The sequence below is a fragment of the Mauremys reevesii genome, linkage group 6 (assembly GCF_016161935.1).
Source record: "Mauremys reevesii isolate NIE-2019 linkage group 6, ASM1616193v1, whole genome shotgun sequence".
Lineage (NCBI taxonomy): Eukaryota > Metazoa > Chordata > Testudines > Geoemydidae > Mauremys > Mauremys reevesii.
Genome location: NC_052628.1, coordinates 105,545,901 through 105,569,028, shown reverse-complemented (window position 1 = coordinate 105,569,028; position 23,128 = coordinate 105,545,901). Strand labels below are relative to the sequence as shown.

The window sequence follows — 23,128 nt, the reverse complement described above, 5'->3', positions numbered from 1 at the left end:
ATTTTTGATGGTACTCCTTCAGTGGCAGAGATTTTGTATTCATCTGTGTCTGGAAAGCACCCAACACACTGTGGGTACTCCAACAATCTAAATAAATAAAATAAACAAATAAATATCCTCTTCACATCCTCTACCTCCCTGGAGTCTTATTGTCCTGGTGCATACCGACTGCTAGAACACGTTCGACACTGCATCACTTAATAGAATTGTTGGTAACTGTGTTCAGACGGGATAAAATTGTATAGTGTAGACAAGACCTTTGTATGAGGGAGATTGTAAATGCTTCAATAAAGTATACACAACACAATCCTCTGCCCCACATCCTACTGCCCATTTTTTTTAAAGGGAAAAATGTGGAAGGACAAAAAATATGGTTCCCATGAACATAGGGCCTCTTTTTATTTCATCTTGCTGGCTTTGTGTTTGAGTAGAATTTAAAAATGTGTTGTTAACAGGTTGCTAGCCCATGCCATAATGTCTACACTACTATTATTATCTATGCTAGCTAAATTAAAGCTAGTACAGGTATGCCTACCTACGCTATCATTGCACCTTCACTTGCTCTGTACACATAGTCTTATGGTGAAATCATAGCTCCATTAAAGTCAATGGGAATTAAACAGGAGTTTATGCTTCCACATGGGAATAGTGACACTGACTTCAGCAGGGCCAGGATCTCACCCTTAGGATGTGTTAGTAACACCTTCTAACATGCTTTTAAAACCAGGACAAGACAAACCGCCTAGGGCAGAAACTGTCTCCCTTGTTACTTGTTTGTATGGTACTTAACACAATGGGCTCCTGATCCTTGATTGGGGGTCCATGGTGCTACCACAATAGAAATAATAATGATTTCATTTGCAAGCCACAAGTGCCTGAAAATCAGACTTTGTTTTACAAAAAGGGTTTGTTGCCAAGGGACAGGACTAATAATATCAATGAATTGTGGCTTCACAGCCAAGTTCACTGAAAACTGTCTATCTCACATCAACAGCTTTTGCAAAGAAAGGTCCAAATTCACTCATCTCCCGTTCTTTCCAGAGCAGTGAGGTAAAACTACAGTGTCTACAAGAGCTAATGTACAGCATTACATTCTAATGTTATTAAGCACAAGCAGCCTCTTCCCCTACTTTATTTTAAAATATGACAATAACTAAACATAAATGCAAGATTAAGACTGCAAATTTAAACACACAAAAGTAAAAAAAAGAAAATGGTATGAAGTAATATTAAACCGTCCACACTGCCCATTATGCCTATGGGAGCAATGAATTTGGAAATCTGTTTTAGAACATATATGATGGGAGTTAATCTGTAAGAACCATAACTTTTTCTTTTTCTGACTTTTGTGCATTTGTATACAAAATCTTGCCTTGCATTAACTGTTTTTTGAATGAAGTAAAGATGATGGATAAATCACAGAGTGTTAATAAGTAATAGGTCAGGACTAAGTGCTGGGACTTCAGTTAACTCTTTTGAGATAAATTGTGTGTGTGTATTGTGTGGTTTAGTAAATCTCTGAGAATCTCTATTTAATTTCCTGATTTTATGCATTTAAATGCATAGAAGTGCCTTAAAAAGTGGCTACATAGTTCCTCCCCTTCCACAGTTACCAGAGAGGACCAAAATGTATTGTAGCAGGGAGCTTAATAAATGTAGGATCTTCTTGGTCAGGGAGTTCACTAGTAGCTGCTGAAGGCAATTTATAGTACTAGCACTGATTTTTGTACATTGTTATGGGTAAATCAGGAAGATTGTAAACACAATCAATCAGAATTAAGCTTGGAACTTCATTTAAATCATACTGTGATTAAAAAAAAAAGTCTACTGAAACACATCACCATCAAAATTAAGAAAATTCCAAAGATAAAATATCAACCCATCTATACAAGGGTGATAAAAATTCCAATGCCACTCACATTATTTTCTTCTTATCCTGTGCTTGGCTGTCAAAGTTACTCCCATTAAGAAAACAAGATTAAACATACTAAAAAGAGGAAAGTGGATATAAAGCGGGTTTAAAGATATTCTGCAACATGCCATTCTTATACCTCAGGAATAGTTATATATAAATATACCCTTTCGACCTCACACACTGCTCCTGTTTTAGAAGACAAGACTATTTTTTCCAGCTAACCTTGCCTTTTTATTTTGCACATCCACAAGGTGCATGGCCCAGACACCTAAAGAGACTGCAGTGTTGTGCACAGTGAATATGAGAAGTATGCATGATTCCTATAAGCAGTACCCTTCACCATTAAAGGGTTCTCACAGTTTTAGTAAACCAATCCCTGAAAGGGACACTGTCAAGTGGAAATCTAGTCAATTTATAAAAAAACGAGTTAAAAATAGTTTCAGGGAAAACACCTGTCCCAGAGACTTGCGGCCAATTTTTGTTCTCTTGCAGTTATATTTTCCTATGTTAAAAATTGTTTTCCTCTTTTCTGTTACCATGTAAAAGACACATACAAAACCAAGGGAAACTGACTACCTGACTCTGCAGTGGAAAGAAGGAATATTTGTACAATGGAATGTTGTATTGTCAGATGCACACAATTAATAAATAGGGGGGAAATAATTTCCCAGCCCCCTATCTTTTTTAGTATTCTTCATTACTACTTGTAACAAGAATATATAAATTGTTTCTAGGAAAAAATGTGCTTAAGTTAATAGAGTTTCCGTTAATTAGTTCAATATGGGATTTTTCTTAAACTGCGGAACTTAGAAGAAATTATTCCCAAAACTATTAGTAAGAAACACACTGCAAAATCTCATCATTAATCAATATAAAGAATTTGGTAAAAACTAAAGAATTCAACATTTAGCAACTTAGTTCTCTAGCAGCAATGCCATTTAATGAAATATTGTTGAAAACCATGAATGGTCACAGCCCTGTAAATGGGGGAGTTCTGCGTCTTACCTGGAGTTTGAAAATTAAGGCGTCGCAGCTCCACTGGATCTGTGGGATGATGAGAAGGAATTTCCTTGCTGTTGGGTATGCTGCTTTTTCTAGAGTCGGATTCAGCCCTCTTCCTGCAAGGATAAAGTAAACACAAACACACATAAGATCCTAAGTGTTAACTACACAAATATACTTGTCTGACCTATTTGATACTGCTTCTTTTTAAGAGTATTTACTAGTCAAAGCATAAGATAAAACAATTGTGTGCATCATGGTGGTTAAGGCAGCTACAATTTACATGGTTAAAGGAAATTTAAACACGAAAACATTGGGTTGGAGTAATTGCCTTCAGCAGTCACCTGATCCTCCAGTTCATCATTCACGGGACTAGAATAATTAACAGTTATGGGCTATTAATGGGAAACTTCAGGAAATCCACTTTGTCTCTGTCTTAAAAGCTAGCTACCTAGCAGCTTTATTAAATATATTTGTTTAAATCTTCGTTATGTAATTGTGAATAACATATGAAGATGCTATATTTGCGCTCATCATGTTTTAATACACACAGCTCTGTACTGTTTTATTTATGAATAGCTTTTATTCATTAGGCACTTTCAAGGTTGCCGATAATATATCAGAACACTGTTGCTTTCACTTTCTAGGGAGTAAGAGCTCAGTTCTCAATATTTCAGTTCTGTAATAGGGTGAGTCACAGAACACCCATGGCCCCAATCCTTTCCATGGTCACAGAGCCCCTATTCAATTTAAGTGCTTCTGATCAAATTAGGGGTAGAGTTTTCAAAAAGTGCCTACGGGAGTTAGGTACCTAACTGTCATTGACTTTCAATGGAATGTTGATGCTCCTGAAAAACCCTCCATAAATGCAATGGACAGAAGAGACAGAAAAAGCCCTGTAGGTCCCATTTGCCTCAGAAATGTGGCATCTTTGTGCTTTTTAGCTCTTATGGGTCTCATGTCAGAATGGGCTCGTACTGTCTGAGAGTTCCATTCTCTGAGGTCAGCCAAGGAGAACTGTATTGGCTTCCAGAATACCTACTGATTTGCATTTTCATTCCTTTTTTTTTTTTTTTAAGAAGTATTGAGGTTGAAGGTGGCAAAAAGCCAAATTTCAAGAAAGGGAGGAGAGGTGAGCGTAAGAGTTATTACAGCTATACCTTTCTCAAGTGTCCTGAATTTTATTTGACATCACACTCTTGGGCCATTTTCCTGATTAGGTTTTCCTGTGATGGTGCTAAAAACTGTATGAACCTGCTCTGCTCCCTCTTAAAACAGTTTAAATTCACTTCTTCTCTGTCCAGGTATTACAGGCAGAGCAGTGAGTGGTAACACTGATTAGGACATGATGTGATGGGAAAGAGAAGAGTGATGGGGTAGGAGAGAATCTTATCAATTTTAGCTATGGACTATGGTTGGCTCTATTTTAGATGACAGTGGGCAATTTCTTTTGCTTGTCTTTAATATTGAAGATACACAATTTGTTCAGCAAGACCAAATTTCCCCTCTGGTTGCCTTAATATGCTGTGCAAATTGTGTCTTAATACCACAAGCTCTTGAAGTATGGAACCTCTGTTAACTTCAGTGGAAGTTCGATATGCAGAAGACTTCCAAGATCAGATTGTGAAAATCAAATAATTCCAGAGTTTTAATGCAAAACTCTTAAATTTATACTCCAGATAAACTCTTAGTATGGTTGCTCCTCCCTTCAGTGATGGTACAAGAAACTGATTTTTTTAAATTGTTTTGAGAAGGATGAAGAAGCGATTCCTTCAGTCTACCCCTCATTCTTCTATGTCACTCCCCTCAGCCACAAAGGCAACAGGTATGGCAATCCTGGGGAGTCTTTGTTCACTCTGGACCCACAGCTTTGTTGATAACAAAGAGTCATTTGACAGGAATGTGAGTCAGTGCTTTCTCTAGGGGTTGAATGTATTACCCCCAAATTAATCTTAGCCCCTGCCAACCCACAGAGCCTGGCATGACCATATACTGCGCTGACACTGGAAAGTTGTGCCAGCTTCCAGGTGATTTACCCAAACCTTGTAATCTGGTACCTGAGTCCTAAATGGTTTGTTTTGCCGCTTATTGGTCCTTCTGCTGGCCAAGCTGGCTGGGTATCAAAATGCTCTCTATGTACTACAAGCCCCACAAAATTGATTAAGCCCCAGTTAGCCTCCTACAGACCTAAAGAAAGGTAACTTGTAGGGAAACAGTTCCCATGAATAGACTTCTAGGACTGTGAAGGAATCAGTCTTCTTAAATTGTTGTCAGGTTCAACCAAATAGACCACAGATCAGTGTCAGAGATAAAATTATAAAGTCAGATTCTGCCATCCTTAATCATACTGGGAGAAAAGCTGGCACAAGTGAAGTCCATGGACATTTTGCTAGGATGTCATCCATTAGTAGTACCTCACTCCATGAGTAGCCCCAATGAAATCACTTTAAAACTTTATGAAATAAAAAGCTGCACAGGGACCCACACTACTGCACATTTTGCTTCATGAAATCAGTGGCTCTATTTACAAGTTGGCACTAGTCAGCATAGTTCAGAGGCCATGGTGATGTGTGCCATTCTAAAATCCTGGACAGATGGACAATAAGCATGGGTGTCAAAATTGAGGTCCTAGGAATTAATGTAAAAGGTCCCAAACTCCACAAGTTCTACACCTTTCATTTATTTAATAAAGTGTTTGGTGACCATCAGTGAATCATTTAGGTGCCATCCAAAATTTAAAACAACTGGTGCTATGCAAGGCCTTCAGTGGGCAGATAAAGAACATTCTACCCTATAACCACCGCACTATATGCTTCCAGAAGAGTTCCATGGCTGCCAGGCCCTCACTTCTAGTATTTTTAGACATGCAGTTTCATTAAAAAAAAAAGAGATACTTTCATTGAAAAAGGTGGTAAAACAGATTTTCATGAAAATTCAGTTAAGTAAATGTCACTGGGCTAAATTTCTTAGAGGACCTCAATCCAGCTTCAAAAGGCATTTTTTCTTTTTCTTTTTTTTAACATACAAAACCTTTATCTGCAAGAGCAAATGGAAATTGAGTGTATAAAATGGGTAGCAAGACATTTAGTTACTTGATCTGAATCTACAAATTTGGGTGGTTGAACTGTTAATTCATTACATATACAAAATTGTGGATAAATATTTATCCAGATTTAGTACCAAATCCATTATTGTTTTTACATTGATATGTGTATTCCATTTTCTTTCAATTGTTAGGAAGAATTTTTATTTATATCTGGTGCTCTTAAAAGTGAAGGACTAGGAGAACTGCTTAGAGGCAGACATAATTTGCATTTTTCCACATATAGCTCTGCTAGTGTATATCAGCTTTGACCTGCACAACCCCCGTTTCTATATTAAAAAGCACTATAGTATCCTACAATAGCTTCAAATGTTAGAGTAAACATGAATAGCCTCAAATGCTACAGTAATGCTAAAACTGCAGCGTTTGGGGCACTTATTGTAGAATAATGTATTTTTGTTTGCTTTAATTAGAGTTATTCTAATTTTGTCTCTCTCTAGACCAGAGAATGCTATAGTAATTGCATCAGATTGAGTGGGTTCAAAAGGATTTATGATGTGGAGAACTACCGTCTAAGGACTAGGATGAGATCATCATTTTATTTTTATTTGTGACCTACTGTAAGTCAGGATTGCACCCAGGTTGTTAAAAGTGCATTAACCCATTAGTACATAATTCTTCTGAAGCTCCATTTTGAGACATGAACACCATTTTAAACTTGACCAAAGAACTCTCATAAATTGATTTGTACTATCACCTGAAATTGTAACTGAGGAAAACATAAGATATGGGGAAAAAAAACAAACACTTTTTTTAGTTAAAAGATGAAACACTGCTATAAATGCCTTCGCAGCGTTGTAAACATTATAAAATATCTAGAGCGCTATCAGGCTGTCTTTATATTTTATATGTATCTGTCCATGATCATTTAGACTGACAAAAATCCTGTTTTAAATCATCATCATGATAAACTGTCTGTACTTTTTTCTCTTTTTTTTCTTTTTTGGTGTAAATGGAGGGCAATTGTTCTTCACTTCTCACCTGTCAGGTTTACTGCTCCATTTTAATGCAGCAAAGAGGGGAAAAAAGGTTAAATGTTAGTTGGCCAATGGCAAGAAGAGTAACCATGACAACAGGAGATTCAAGAAATGGTGTTTTACAATGAGGACACATAACTTACATAAATTACGAAATGACAGCTCATCAAAACATTTAATGCCTTCTAATCATGGAATAAATGGAGGACACAAGGTTAAGTTCAAAGAGTCTTTTGCTGCTGAAGAAAATATTTTTTGTATTAATATCACATTCCCTTTTGGTCATCACCTACAAAATAATGCCACAATCAATTACATCCCAGGAGGTTGCAGATGCTTGATATATTTTTGAATTTTACTTACAAGTTGGAGAAAAGACTTTCATCTAACCTGGGTACAGGGAAGTTTAGTGTAACACATTTTTTTCATTAAAAGAAGGCTAAATGGATGAGATGTTCCTATAGAGTAACTAAGACTTGCACTAAACTACAAAAGATTTTTATCCGGTTTTATGCAACCAGGTAATAAAATGTCAGAAATTATTTTTAAAAGGTCTCTTGACAAGTAAGGTAATCCTAAATCTTTCTCCAATAAAATATTAAATACTCTTTTTTGCTTTAAAAGAAATAGCTCATCTTAGATCTATAGTGCATGACCTATAAAAATGGGTGGAACTGGAAAAAGACTTTATTACTTGCTATCAACAGGTCACATAATTGAAACTATTCCCAAATACCAAAAATACAATGTATCATCATGATAATGTGGGGAGCTACAAAGATTTCATTGCTTGGAAGCTGCAATGACCCTATTACTTACAATGGGTACTAAAATCTTTATAGTGCCCTGCAACATCACAGATCCTTTTCTTTTTTCTTTTTTTAGAGTCTTTCCAATTTTTCCTTAGAATCACGTTACTGTGGAACAAATCCGGATCTCCTTGCTAAGTTTTTATTCAGTCCTTACTTGTTCTGGCAAAACTCCACTGGGTTCAAAAGGATTTAAATTAACATTCCAAGCCTCTGAGCAGATTCACACAGCTGCATTTAAACAAAATTCAACCTGCCAAAGAAATGTTTCTTTCTGTCTCCTAAACATGGAATGTCTCCCAGAAACAACACTGATTAAAGCGAGTTCCATGATGAGCAACATCCAGCCTTGCATCCATGGTGGGTTTAAAGTTATGTATCTCATGAGCTTCCAGAAACACAGAAAAGGGAATTTAACACCAGTGAAAGTTGATATTTTCAGCGGAATACATAATTTCTTTCTAGCAACGTCCCTGGCAAATCCTGAGACGTTGGGTAATTTTTAGAGATTTCTAACATTTATTAATTAACATTTTCCTCTCCCTCCAAGACATGTGCTGTTAAATTCATATGGCCAAATTTACAAGTGAATCTAAGGGCTATCTTGTAGCTTTAACAAGTGCCCTGCATGTGAGGCAGCATTTTATTGCACTGCTCTAACAACACCCTGGGTGATAAGCTGTGACTCTCAGAGTTGCAGTCTGCCCATCAGTTATCCTCCTGCTCTGGGGGAGATGTACTTTGTACCAAGCCTACACCTGATGCAATGTTTATCCTCCAGTGCTCTGGCAGAGCTATGCTGCTTGGTGCATTGCTGGAGGCCAAGCCAAGACTCTATCCATTCTCTGTCCACCTGCACAGGATTGGGAGCGTGAAGAATGCTTCCCCTTCCTCACTTACGTGGGTAGCTGACTCACTGATGTAAGGTGTCTTATGCTCCTATACTGCCCTGTGTTGTTGCACAAGTAGGGCTGTGGTATGGCTATGAATGAGTACAAGGAGAGTTTAAAGTTGTATAATGTACCCCTTCCACCCATACATGCATCTTTCATCAATTTAGTTTCCCCTGGATTCCCCTACATTAATTGCTGAAATTCACACTGAATTTAACAAGGGGTGGGGGGAGTGTGACCAAAAGGGGCTTACTGGACACAAAATATAGCCAATGGTGAATAAGAGAATCTAAGATGATGCAACACATGCAGAGGCCAGATAAAATAGATTAGTATGATTTTTATCTTCATGTTGTCATGTTATTTAAATATATAGAATTCTTGGGAAATTCTGGATACAGTTCTGATTTTCTCAGAGTATATATTACCTGCTTCTCTTTTGTCTGAATCAACAAAAAAAAAACAGTTTTCTTGAGGGCAAGAGTATAGCAAGAAAAGCAAGGGGGATAAAAGAGTTTTGTCCAGTTAATTCACTTAGACTACTAAATCCTAAAGACGGGAATGTCTGTTCAGAATGTTTAAGGAACCTTTCTCAGCATGATTCTTTCCCTTCATTAAGGGTGTGGAGTGAGTACCACTGCTTCTATTATCACATCATAATTCAGCTGGGTTTATGACCAATTTAAGACAAAAAACTCTTACTTCTGTACTGAGTACCTCGATCAGTCTTAAGCATGAAGAATCTCAGAATGCAACTATGTTCAGTGACAGAGGGTGTGGCCCAATATTTTTCCCATTCATTTTTAGAAGTACTAATCCTCTTGATTTAAGCTTGGATGACATTTGGCCTGCACTCTCACAGCTGAAGAAGAAAGCCTAAAATCTCTCAGATTTGGCATCTCTCAGCCTCACATCCTTTCAGCAGGCCACTTATGACAAACACTGTCCCATTCCTCTTTATGTTATATGAAGCCCATCTCAGTGGCTTTGGTTCAATCTGGAAAGCTATTTGCAACAGCCTCACAAATAACAAAGGTATCAGACACATACTCCTTGCCTCTGTAGGTAGTAAAAGCTTTGCATTGACTCAGGCCACTTATCTACACTACCCAGGCCTCCTCCAACTGAGGGCTAGGGTTGATTTCTTTATTCGTCTTCTTATAAGTCAGTTACCACCACCCCTACATAATATTAAAATTTAATAACAGTAATCTTGAAATTAGCAGTACATGTCTGTTCCTAAAGCAGTCTCTGGTCAAAAATCCTAGAAAAGAGGCAAGACTCACCCCTGTTTAAGATACCTCCTTGGTTCCTTTCCTTCAACACACATGGTGCGTATACCCCCACACTTCCCCTCCCCCAATACTGCTTCCCTTTTTGCCATAATCATTTTTGGTTTGCTACTTCTTTACTGGGTAATATGATTTTTTACTATTTCAGACTTCTGAGACAGTTCTACTCCCTGTTCCAGGGTTAGCTCAGACATTAACTGTGTTTTTTTCTGAAAGTTCCTTAACATCCCAACTACTAAATGATATCTTATATGTTCTTCCTTACAGATATCAAAGTCATTGGGCTTTTTTTCTTCATCAAAGAATTTATAAATTCTTCCATGTTTTCAATAGGTTCAAAGCACTTTTTAAAAGCATGCCCCCATGCATGTATTCCGTTTTTTTAATACATCCACTATATCCACACAAATGTCATATCCTAATTTAATTTACCTCTTGATTTAGCTCAAACCCAGTTTACATTACTTTATATGTCTGTAAATGGTTGTAAGCTTAACTTACACAATCCTTATTCACTACCTCTGAATTTGGCCCAGAGCTACAAAGCCAGACAGCGTGTTTTAACAAGAAAAGGGATATGGAACAAAACTCCAATAAAAATGTTTTAAAACTCTTAACACGTTTCTAAAATGTTTTTTTGGGGAAAAACTGTCGAAAATGCCGAGAATATATGTTGGTTTGACATAAAGGAGTTTGATTGGCATCTGTTTGGGATAACCTACCTAACTTTGTCTCTGGCAAGCTGAGCAGCTACTCATGCCAAAAAATGGATCCAGTCCCTTTCAGTGAGCAAGGGATGTGAGCATTTTGTGTCCATTAAGCCCCCTTTGGTCACACTTCCCCCCCCCCCCAATTGGAACCCACAACCTGAGTTCTGCCTGTTCATCTGGATAAGCATTTCTACATTACTCTACCAAAAAACATCTGAAGCATCAGTGTCTGCAAGCAGAATTCCACAAGTGAATGAAGCTCCTACTTTGTTAACAGTGAGCATTCCACATCATCCTTTCTGCATCATCTGATAACTTCCCTTACTAGGCCAGGTCTATGCACAGAGTTGAACCAATATGAACCAATGCAGGTATGATTTTATACTGATTTTGCTAAACTGGTGCAATTTTGTCTGGGGTTTAAACCTGGCTTGTATCAGTTTAACCTACACCTGTAAATTCACAGAAACAAGCTGAGATAAACACTTACATATGGATACAGCTGCATCCACAATAGGGAGTTGCACCAATTTAAATGTGGCAATATCTCATATTAATTTTGTTAAACTGGTACATAATTATATGTAGACAATCCCTTGAACTCTAAAAAATATAGATGGGTATCCTCCCAAACATCTCTAATGCTACTAGTAAATAAAAGATGCAAAACGTGCCTTCTATATTCTGAATATGGGATTCCCTTCGCACTCTTGACCAAGAAATTTTTACCTGCTCATGTGGTGTACCTCTATAGCTTTTTGGCAACACACTGTGAAGGACGTAATTATGGGTATAGTCAATATTCTCAGGGTAGGTATGGATCTGCCTTATATTTTGGTGGGGTTTGTTTTGTTTTTTGTTTTAGTAGCTTTGAAGGTATTGTATTTGAGATAACCGAAGTAGTGACATGAATTGAGTATTTCACTTCCAGCCTGTTTCCAATTACCAGTTTTTATAATGACTGATAGCCTCAAGGAGGAGCTCAGATTGTAGGTACTAACAAAAACTTTCATGAGGCATAACATCTGCAAGAAACAGAATGATTTCTGTGCTGCTATGTGATTATGATCATAATGGGCATCTTTATAAATATGTGTCTGTTTGGATTCCAAAACAGAGGTTGCCTCAGGACTGTTCTTTACACTGAACAGAGTATTTCTCTTTCAGAAACCTGAAGGCCTCTGCATTCACCTTCAGCTTTTTTAGACTGCAGACATTTGGGGAGGGGGAAATCCAGAACGTTTGAGGCTTATGAAGATTTTTTTTCTTCATCAGAAATAGGTACATTTACAATTCTATTGCTTTGCAGAAAATATTTTCATTAAATGTGGAGTACTTACTGCTTCCTCAGATTTTCATGGGTAGTTTTAGTCAGACATATCTGAGGTTTAATGATGGCTCAGTCACTAACAATTATACATTACCGATATACTTTCAAAACTGTTTTGGGTAAAGAAAAAAATCAAAGAGTAAAACTTTGAATCTGGGCTTCTGACCATCTTGAGTCTTCCTCTTCTCCGCCTTGCACATTGTGTAGTCACTGACATTTTTGCAAAGTAGGTGTAAAAGGCTAAGAAGCTTAAATGATAGTACTGTATGCAGACTTTGCCTGCACTTTGCACAGGTGTAAATGACTGAACAAGGTATAAGGCAGTGGAGACTCTGACCCTCAAATAATGGCAAAACCTAGATCTGTCTCTTGTGCAGTGTGATGTAAGATACACAGGGTGACCAGATAGCAACTGTGAAAAAACGAGATGGGGTGGGGAGTAATAGGCACCTATATAAGAAATGATTATATGGATACACGTGTACACATACACTAATGTACATATATATGTAAAATACAAAAACATGTTTAATACCACAAATGGCAATACAGTGTCATCAGCAGAAGAGTGAAACCAAATTACTTTAACTATAGGGAAAACTCAAAGTAACTTTTCAATTCTATACAGACTAAACAACATTTCTTAAAAAAATATAGCAAGAATCCATAGGATGACATCTAATACAGGTCTATGGCATCTTGCGCTGGGGTTCCGTTCCACGGTTAAATGCATGTAAGATGCAACAGACCTGTATGTAGAGTATGGCACAACAACTTTTTATCTGATGCCACTGTATCTTAAAATGGTCAAAATATCTAAAAGTCACCTTAGTTTAAAAAGAACTATTTGGTAAACTTACCTTTTATAAAGAAGTATAGCTATAACAATGCAGATGATAAACACCACTGCGAGAACTGGTCCTACAACCCAAATCAAGCCTTCTTCTTCATCTGTAATTGGCTGGGGATCGAGATCCATTGACACAACAGGATCAGAATATGGGCTGGTTGCATACATGGTCTGTAAGAAAATAAGATCCTATTCAACCGTAAAGTAATGAGTATGAGAAATAACTGTGCTAGAACTAAATAAATGTACATGGAATATAATGGCATTATAACACCCGTGGTTATTCTTCAAATCCTACACTATATAGACTCAAATGTAAATAATTCATTATTATTACTATTTTATTTATATTGTAACAAAAGTGCGATAGGTATATACAGAGAAATGAGGAGATAAGGTCTCTGCCCAGAAGATTTCACAATCTCAGTGAGCAATGTAATGATGAAGAACTGGGGAGATGATGTAACAAAAGAAAATGACTGACTAGCAAAGTACAGTGTATGATTTGTTTGTTCACTTCTTTGTTTTGTTTGCACTGCTGGGAAGGGAAGAGGGAACAAGAGTTTAAACGCTTCCTGGAAGAGGTGTGAAAGAACTGAAAGAGCAGAGGACAGAATTATAGTGGACAGTCAGGAAGGCAGGGTTAAATATAGGGATTTGTTGGCCCTCGGGCAATAGTCGCATGCAGCTTGGTCAGAAACAATGGGACAAAGTGGAGAGTGCAGAGAGGCAATAACAGAGAGCTAGATAGGAGCTAAGTGGGTTAGGGACTTGAAGGCAAGGGGAGAGACTATGAACAGAGGCTGGACAGAGAGCGGTAGAAAAGCTTGATGACTTTGGAAGCAACGTAGCTGAGATACGATGAAAGCTGGATAATGGTTGAAGCAAAGAAAATGGAGAGAAATGGACAGATTATGAAGATGTTGTAGAGACAGAGGTCTACTATGGTCAAAAGAGATAGAAAGGAGTCACAGATAAATTCAGAGCCTGTGGCAGAGCAAGGATGTGGAGTTGTCAAGGGTAACGGAGAAGAGGGGAAGATGGATGAATGCTGGGTAGAGGACGAGAAGCTCAGTTTTTGCCAGACTAAGCTAGAGTGGCTGAAGGCTGTGCTTTTTCCAGCCATGCTAGTTGTGTCATTTCGGTTCCTGTCAGGCCACTTTATGGAATATTCCATTCATTTGGGAGCTTTGCTTAACCAAACTGTGGGTAGAGTCACATCAGGGTGTCAGCGCTAATGAAGCAAGGAGGAGGAAACTTGATGGCAACTTTATATGTGATGCAGACCTTAACAATGACACCATAAAGAAAGAAGTTTTCATTTCGGATTAGAGAATTACTAATTTCGCAGGTCATAAAAGTTTGAATACAGACGTGGTTACATCTGAAAATTGCTTTAAATAGTTTTCTAGTTGCGATAAAAAAAAGATTACGCAGTACTGACCAATGATGATATGTTCAATTGTCTTGTCATATAAGTGAATAAAAGGGTAATATGAATAAAAAAAGACGGTTACTCACCATAGTAACTGTTGTTCTTCGAGATGTGTTGCTCCTATCCATTCCAGTCAGGTGTGCGCGCCGCGCGTGCACGGCTCTCCGGAACATTTTTACCCTAGCAACTCCGGCGGGCTGGCTGGGCGCCCCCTGGAGTGGCGCCGCTATGGCGCCGGATATATACCCCAGCCGGCCCGTCCGCTCCTCAGTTCCTTCTTGCCGGCTACTCCGACAGTGGGGAAGGAGGGCGGGTCTGGAATGGATAGGAGCAACACATCTCGAAGAACAACAGTTACTACGGTGAGTAACCGTCTTTTCTTCTTCGAGTGACTGCTCCTATGCATTCCAGTTAGGTGATTCCCAAGCCTTACCTAGGCGGTGGGGTCGGAGTGAGACGTGGCAGAGTGCAAGACTGCGGAGCCGAATGCTGCATCGTCTCTGGATTGCTGCACCAACGCGTAGTGGGAAGCGAAGGTGTGGACAGAAGACCATGTGGCCGCTCTACAGATGTCCTGGATGGGGACATGGGCCAGGAAGGCGGCCGACGAGGCTTGTGCCCTTGTCGAGTGAGTGGTGAGGCGGCATGGTGGCACGCGAGCAAGCTCGTAGCATGTCCGGATACACGCCGTTACCAGGAGGAAATCCGCTGCGAGGAGACCAGCTCGCCTTTCATGCGGTCGGCAACTGCTACAAACAGCTGGGTTGAACGCCGGAAGGGCTTCGTCCGCTCGATATAAAAAGTGAGGGCCCTGCGGACGTCCAGGGTGTGAAGCTGCTGCTCCCGAGGTGAGGCGTGCGGCTTCGGGCAGAAGACCGGGAGGAAGATCTCTTGATTGACATGGAAGGCCGAGACTACTTTCGTGAGGAAGGCCGGGTGTGGGTGAAGCTGTACCTTGTCTGCATGGAAGACGGTGTAAGGTGGACCAACCGTTAGGGCACGAAGCTCGGACACTCGTCTCGCAGAAGTTATAGCGACGAGGAAGGCCATCTTCCATGACAGGTAGAGGAGGGAGCACGTGGCCTTATACCTAAACTCTACTAACTAACTAATTCAGCTATCTAACACTAAATACTAAAACAACTATATACAGACAAAAGTAGCGAACGCTAGGGTTGTGGAGGACAGAGAGCACTCCACTGTTCCAACTGGCCGTCACGGGTGGTAAGAAGGAACTGAGGAGCGGACGGGCCGGCTGGGGTATATATCCGGCGCCATAGCGGCACCACTCCAGGGGGTGCCCAGTCGGCCCGCTGGAGTTGCTAGGGTAAAAATGTTCCGGAGAGCCGTGCACGCGCGGCGTGCACACCTGACTGGAATGCATAGGAGCAATCACTCGAAGAAGAACATTTAGAAACTGACAATATGAAAAAATGACAATGATTGTCTGTGGGACAAGCAAGCGCAAATCATGTACCATTTGCTGTTGTTTTTTATAACAAGTTTTCTTCTAAGGTATGAAGAGTTGCTTAATCATCTGCGTTCCATCATCCTGCTTAAAGGAACCTTGACCTAGGTATTTTTCTGCTTCAATGTTAATTGAAGATGCAGGAGATTCTGCTACTGAAATATTACTTTGCCTTCAGCCTCCCTTTCCTGAGCAACTAGAACCAAATGCTGAAGCCAAAATACGATAAACTACCCTATGGGAATAGGCTGAACCAAAGAAGAGATATGAAATCCTTGATGTCTACTTTTACCTATAGGCATTGTTAATACTCTTAGATTTTTAAGACAATCTATTTGCTGATCACTTGTAAATGCTTAGAGTTCTGTGCAGGAAAAATGCTACGTAGAAAGTATTCTGCCTGTGCAGAAGAAATACTCTACTAGAGTGCAAGATTCTAACTCTAGCAGGCTCTCGAACCGATGCGTTGAGAACAGAGAGCAATGGAGCAGGGGATGTAGATGCTCATTTATCTGAACTCTCTTCCTTCCCCATAACTACAAAATCCTGTTACAGATTCTGGGTACCATGACAAAACAAACTTTTCCCAAGCTTAATTTGCCACTGAGCCCTCCTTCTAAGGCCTGTGCAACTACGAAGACCACAGATAAATTCTGTTATATTAGACTTTTAAGTTGTAAATGTCCAAACCAAACCTTTTTGTGTTCATTTATCTTTAAGGCAGTCACAGTCCCAAAATCAACAATGTTAGACATTACAGCCTTAGTTAATATATAAAATTACAGGAGGAGCAAAACTTTGCAAAGAAAAGATTGAATCTTCGTATGGGTAATTTGTGAGTATAGCTTTTCAGATATCTAACTTTCTACCTAAAAGCTGCCCTATTTTTCAGCTTTAAGATTTAATGACATGAAGGCTATGCTTAATTCACAAGGCCACTGGCTCTTCTATCACCAGCTGTAAATCATCATTTAATCACTTTTTTGGTTAACTTTTCAATGGTGTGTAGGATTTTATTAATGAACAGATTTTCCATTCCATTGACACAGTTGTTGCAATCACTGTAAGACAGAAAGAGGAAATGGGAACCTTTTGTTCTATATTAGAATGTCCTTAAAGCAGTTCATTTTCAAATGAAGCCACAAGTGGTAAGTAGACTAAGTAGAACTTCTTCCTCGGTTTCAACTAAATAAACTCTCCACATATTTAAGGCATTGCCAGATACTGGAGGTCTTTGACTAGACTTCAGATTACTGCTACAGTAGGTTCAGCTGGCTAAGCCCAGCAAATGTATCTGTCAGGCTTAGGAATCAATTAGAAAGACACCATACATACAACATATTGCATGTTCAAATGTTAATGTATGAAGCAGCATCGTTCCACAATCCTATTTCTATCTTTGTTTAATTATTTTTTTACTGTTTTACTTGCAGCTAAAACAACTCAAGCATAAAGGGACATAAGAATAGGATGAATTACATAATGGGAAGAGACAACTCATTATTTAAATCACCTCAGGAATTCTCCTTATTATTGCATTATTTTCTAACTTTCTTACATTTCACTGATAAAGTTGGTAGCAAATTACTATAATTGAAGAAGCTAGCTGTGCATGTCTCTGATTAGATAGATCTTTCCAAAGATTTTTGGTAACAAACACCATTGTCTCAATGGTAGTCCCCAGGCAAGAAAGGAACTTTTTTTTTTACACTGTGAAAGATATTGCTGTGAAGCTCATGCCTCAGTAGTTGCATCACAGATGTCATGAAGCAAGGCCTGTAATTTGCAAAGGATCAGAATTGTGCTAATAAAAGGTGATCTTTAGCCTTCAGTTACAGACGTAAATACGGTAATACATTAAAATGCATGCAGAACGATTTCCTTCTAGCCCAAAAGATCACTGTAAATAAGCAAGGAAAGACACTGACTTTTGAAAAGCACTGACATACCATGTAGGTAACTGACCTTATGTGAGTGCGCAGAGGAGTGATCGTGTGAACAAATACTATAAGAAATGAGTGAATGTAAACTAAGGAATAAAAACAACAACAGCAAAAACATGCAGCCCACTTACAGATTCAGAGTGCTCCATTACAGCCAAAACAAAGAAGACATATTCTTGACCGCTTTGGAGTTGCTTATTCTCAAAGCCACCATACTGCTTTTTATCCCCCAGGGTGAACTCAGTAGGAAGAACTTCAAAGTGAGCTGCAATGTATGGCTTTAATTCAACTTCTCTCCCAAAACGAATGCTTCTGCGTTTCCTAACTATCTCCTTAAGCAGCTGTAGGGGGGGGAAAAAGAGAGAGAGAGAGAGAACAGAAAGATAACTGTAAACAACATTACTGTGACTTATTGATAGTTTAATGGGAAAACTTAATTCAGTGCCAGGAACTATCAAAATACCATTTATGCTCATTTCATGGTGCTTGTCAGCATCACTAAATCTCAGTTCTTGCGATCCTTAAATTTTTGGCCTTTCCTGTTAAGGTAAGATACTAAATTGCAATTGCACTGCTCAGATTATAAACATGGGTCAACTAGATCAGTTTTCAGTGCCTGATATCATTGTCCATGCTAATGAAACCCCACAGAATTAATTCCTACAATGCATTACACTCTTTCTCTGAAAAATAAAGACAATTTGTTGCATAATAATTTTTATATGTATGCAGCAGCCCTACTGTGACCTCCAACTTAATACAGTGAATCCCAATAAAGCAAACGAACTTCCCTTTGAGGAAAGAATTTGAAAATAATACAAAATTGAAAAAAAAAATCCCAGCCTCTGAAACTCAGGCTTCATTACCTAGGTTTAATTTTCCAGGGGGACTTTCTAAAATGCAAACACTGTCTTTCTAGCACCATTCAGTATTACGAAGAGTTTAGAACACAAACAAATAACATCATCATCCATATTCACAAAATAGTCCATTGGATTTCTATAACAGCTTTCATCTGAGGCTCTCCAAGAACTTTACAAATAATGAATCTCAAACACACACACCCAGTGAGGGTGGTATAATTAAATTAATTTTACAGATGAGTAAAGGCAGGCAGAGAAAGTTTAAGGGCACAGTTTCTTGATGCACTTATCACCCACAATTCCAACTGACGTCAATAAAAGTTTCAGATGCTCATCATCACTAAAATCAACCTTTAAACAACTTGTTCAAGGTCACAGAGCCCTTCAATGAAAGAGCCAGGAACTGAACCCTGGAGTCCTGACACCCAGACCACTTTCCATCACAACAGTTAAGCACCAGAACTTAACATACTCAATGGAGACATAAACTGTATAGCCTGCCTTTCAAAATGTAAACCTCCTTTACCCCATTAAATATTTGCTCTGATGAACAAAGCCAAAATATACGTCAGGGTAGTTGGCAGTAAGGTTAAATACTAGCTCATGTTTGTATGTTAACTAATAAATGAAATAAAGCCGACCTGGTAAAACCACTGATTAATTACTTATTTAAATGGCCAAATGCTTATTCAATATCTTTTATCACATTGGATATACTGACATTAAGCAAATACTAATTTGACTCATTTAAAAATAGCCTGAAGTTTTCCTGCTTGACAAGTGATGACTGCTAAGAGTGTTCCCTCATTTTTCACCCATGAAACTTATCCATTGTTCTTTTTTAAAGTAAAAGCAATAGACTCAGTCTCCAACCTTATATTCTTCCAAGGTCACATAGTTATTTTGAGTTTCTCTGCTCACAGACAAAACGAACAAAATGGGTAAGTTTTCATTACTTTGTTAAGTGTAGGATGCAAGTCTCTAGGGGAAAGTTACAGATCAGTAGCAAAGAGATTAAAATGTAATTTCTAGTATATATTTTCATTTTAAAACTATGCTTAGTCAGGGAAGCTCTAGCTCAACCAACTTTTTCAGTATTACACTGCAACTTAGATGGCATTTCTCTTTGCCATCCCCAAAATGGAACAAATATTTCCTAATTATGCAGCAAACAATCCAAAAGCATACAAAACAAGCAACCACTCCTTTCTCTGGGATATGACTTAAACTTAACTCACTACTAAAACAAAGTTTGTTAACATTGATTATCTGAACATGCCAGTTCATTAAAATTTTGAATCCCAAATGGGTTAAAATTAGAAATGGGCCCAAGATGCAAAATTTGGATACAAACTTCCTTAAAGGTTGGGGGTGTTTGGATACTGGGCTTTGCTCTGCTCGGTTACAGAGATCAATATAGTGACCAGATATAGAGTTCAGACCCATCATGTTGCACTAGCTTTATGTTGGTGTAACGTTATTGATTTCAGTGGAGTTACACCAGCATAAAAACTAGTGTAATGGACCCCTCGATCTGAAAATGAACTTCCCAAGCATTTGAAGGTGTTTGGATCCTTGAAAATGACACTGCTGTAAAATGACATTGTTATACTGTAATCTTAGAAACAACTGTAGTGATTTTTGCACATATCTTTTATTTAATGTGCATCCAGAATAATTTTCAGGTGACCCTCACCTGTGTAAAAGTGAGGGCTGCAGTGGGTAATAGACAAATCTTGGCCTATTCATGATGCTTTTATCTAGTTGGTTTTGAGGGCCACTCTCCCTTTTTAAGAAAAAAGCCCCACCTTCTGATTGCTTCACATGTGCCAGGACTAGGTAGAGTCAGTACCAGCAACAGGAGAGGGGAGCAGAGGCTGCCTGGACATTAGCCCTGGCTGCTGTTGCTTCTAACAGCAGCAACTCAGAGGAGATCTGCTGAGGGAGATTTTCTTTCATGATGCCATATGCTCCCAAGGCATCTGCTAGTGGGATTCTAAGAAGCATTCACCCCCAAAAATATGTACATGCAGTGATGCCAGCCTGCTGAGCTTTCTATCACTCCCCCGAGGCCAGCCTTTCCACAGCTCTGCTCCCAGAGATGCTTTCATCTCTCCCTTCCTAGCTTCATCTCAGAGTGGAGTTTCATGGGCAAGAGGGGGCTGGGGAGGGGTAAACCAGGATAAAGTCACTCCCAGCAGTGGATGAAAAAGACCACTGAGAGAAAGCTTGGTTATATACCAGGCAGGCAGGGGAAGTTGAAAGCAGCTTGGCAACTGGCTTCAATACATACACATCCACCTCTCCATAGTCAGTTCCACTTGCCTGCCTCCTAACGTCAGGTCCAGCTCCTTCGGGTATTTGGGAGGGCAGGGAGTTTTTACTGACTGGTGGTCCACAGACATCAGTATATTTATATAAAGGGAAGTATATGCTTCCAGCCACCCTTTAAGATGAAGAGTCAGATTTTCAAAGGAGTCACAGGGGAGCGATCTCCACTGGAATTCAATGGCATTAGCTCACCTTACTCTTACCACCACACCAACTTTGAAAATCCCAGCCAATTTTTTTGTTCCCCATCTTACCAGTTCATACTATAATTATAATTTGGGTTTTAGACCTTTGGATGTTGGTCAATCAAGGCCAGCTAATCTTAGCTCTGCATGTGGATGGAAATCTGGTTTACAAAATCTATTCCACATGACTGAATAGACCCCAAGTGCACCCTTGCTTTCATTCATATTTCAGATATAGGTGATGTTGTTGCCATATGTCATTAACATCACACTTATTCCCAGTGATACTTTAGAACAGGACTAGGTTGAAAGGCTTTGAATTCATTTAAGACTTAACATCTATTTCTGGGTTGTTGTTTTTTTCGTTATTCCTTGCAACAACAAAAATTCTCCTAAATAATATTTAAATTCAAATCATAACATCTGCCATTCATATTGCTTTCACAAAGATGACATATTTACTCTGTGTTACCAAGTCTCATCATAACTAAATGTCTTTATGACTATATGCATTTTCCAAAATCTAATGGCCACAAACTAGCAAACAAGGCATGGTTTCTGACCAAGCAAAATAACAGTTTACTCTGCTTGAATCAACTGCAAGAACCCACGGTGAAATTGTGGTCCAGTTGAAGTCAATTGGAAAACACCCAATAACTTCAATGGAGCCTGAATTTCAACCCCAGTTTCAAGTACATTTTTTCTCCCTGATACCTTTCAAACTCATAATATCTGTCTAACTAGTGGCTTTGTCTTGCACCCTTGCTTTTCACCCTCCACTACCTCTGACTTCAATCAGAGCTGAGGGTGCATGAAACCTAGTAGGTTCAGAACACTTAGATTAGTGTGGATATAGTCTTCTTGACTGGTAGATTATGGATTTACTGCTCCAAAACCACCTGCCACTGAGGTCTCTTTGGGTAACCTATTTCTGCAAAGCATTTGGGAGTGTCTAGCATATTGAGTAACTCCCTGTGCAATATGTCCCAAACCTAGATATCTGAGGATGTAGTAGACAAAACCCAGAAATTCCCCTAGCTCACCTCCATAAAGACCTAATCATTTGTCAGTAGTTTGGTTTAGAGGTTTGGTGAGTTTTCTTCTCATAGGTGCATTTTACCCTTTATTTGTGTCACTGCTTTCTCAAGTTAGTCAGGAAAAGACTAAACAACAACAATATAAAGTTCTTATTTCCCCAGGTAGGGGGAAAAAAACCTTTAAGCATCAGAAATTGAACAAGAAAGCATGAAGTGCAGCCATGGCCACCTTTTGATTTTCCTCCCCCTTCTCAAGAGTTACTACATATATTGAAGGCAATTGTAAAAGATATATCAAGGGCTTTAGTTCTTTAACAGAAATAATTTTCATTTTCCAGTCAATGCATATCTTATTTCTTCCACCATTAATTCTGCAATGTGGTCTCAATTATATCAGTAAAAATGTAGGAAACAGCCCATCCTGACCCAAATATTTCTGAATTAATAAATGTTCTTTATCAAACTATTATACAGATTAATGCACCACAACTTGCAGAATGATTAAAATGACCCTTTGTTATGGGAATCAGCAGCACAGACCCGCAGAATTTTATTGCAACAAAGTTCAATGTCATCCTGCACCCACACTTATCTGTTGTTGTTGCTGAATCTGACTGTGGATTTTGGAGGTTAAAATTGGGCAGTAATAATAAATCAATGTTCCATTACTGAATGGGTCTTTCCAGGGAAATTTTATTGTTTAACTACATTTGATGTCATCTAGGACTGCATCAAGGCGCTGATAGCCTTTACAACCAGCTCTTTTAAAGGAAAGAGATTAATGGCTCAAGCAAGTGTTCTCCGCATTTTGAATCCAATTATGATCAAAACAGAAAGAAGACAATGCTGTAAACTGGTTAAAAACTGATTAAAATAATGAAGAGTATTTCAGGCTTTAATTGTTTACTCAGCAGCAACCATGTCTTCCTTTGAATAACTTAGTAAGAACAACTAAGCCTTTTGCATTCTTCTGACGAAGAATTAC

General features: G+C 38.7%; 1 protein-coding gene across 3 annotated transcripts in view; it reads right to left on the bottom strand.

The window, feature by feature from the left end:
- The window catches only part of PTPRD (protein tyrosine phosphatase receptor type D), a 1,010,945-nt gene that overhangs the window by 106,529 nt on the left and 881,288 nt on the right, over positions 1-23,128 (bottom strand). For 2 of the 3 annotated variants that reach the window (XM_039543118.1, XM_039543119.1), the window contains 4 exons: positions 17,859-18,068; positions 12,892-13,052; positions 7,002-7,016; positions 2,921-3,033 (listed from right to left, as the gene is read on the bottom strand). In XM_039543118.1, coding sequence (XP_039399052.1) covers positions 2,921-3,033; positions 7,002-7,016; positions 12,892-13,052; positions 17,859-18,068 — 499 coding nt within the window. The remainder of the gene's footprint in view (positions 1-2,920; positions 3,034-7,001; positions 7,017-12,891; positions 13,053-17,858; positions 18,069-23,128) is intronic. The other variant, XM_039543120.1, reaches the window with a different exon arrangement.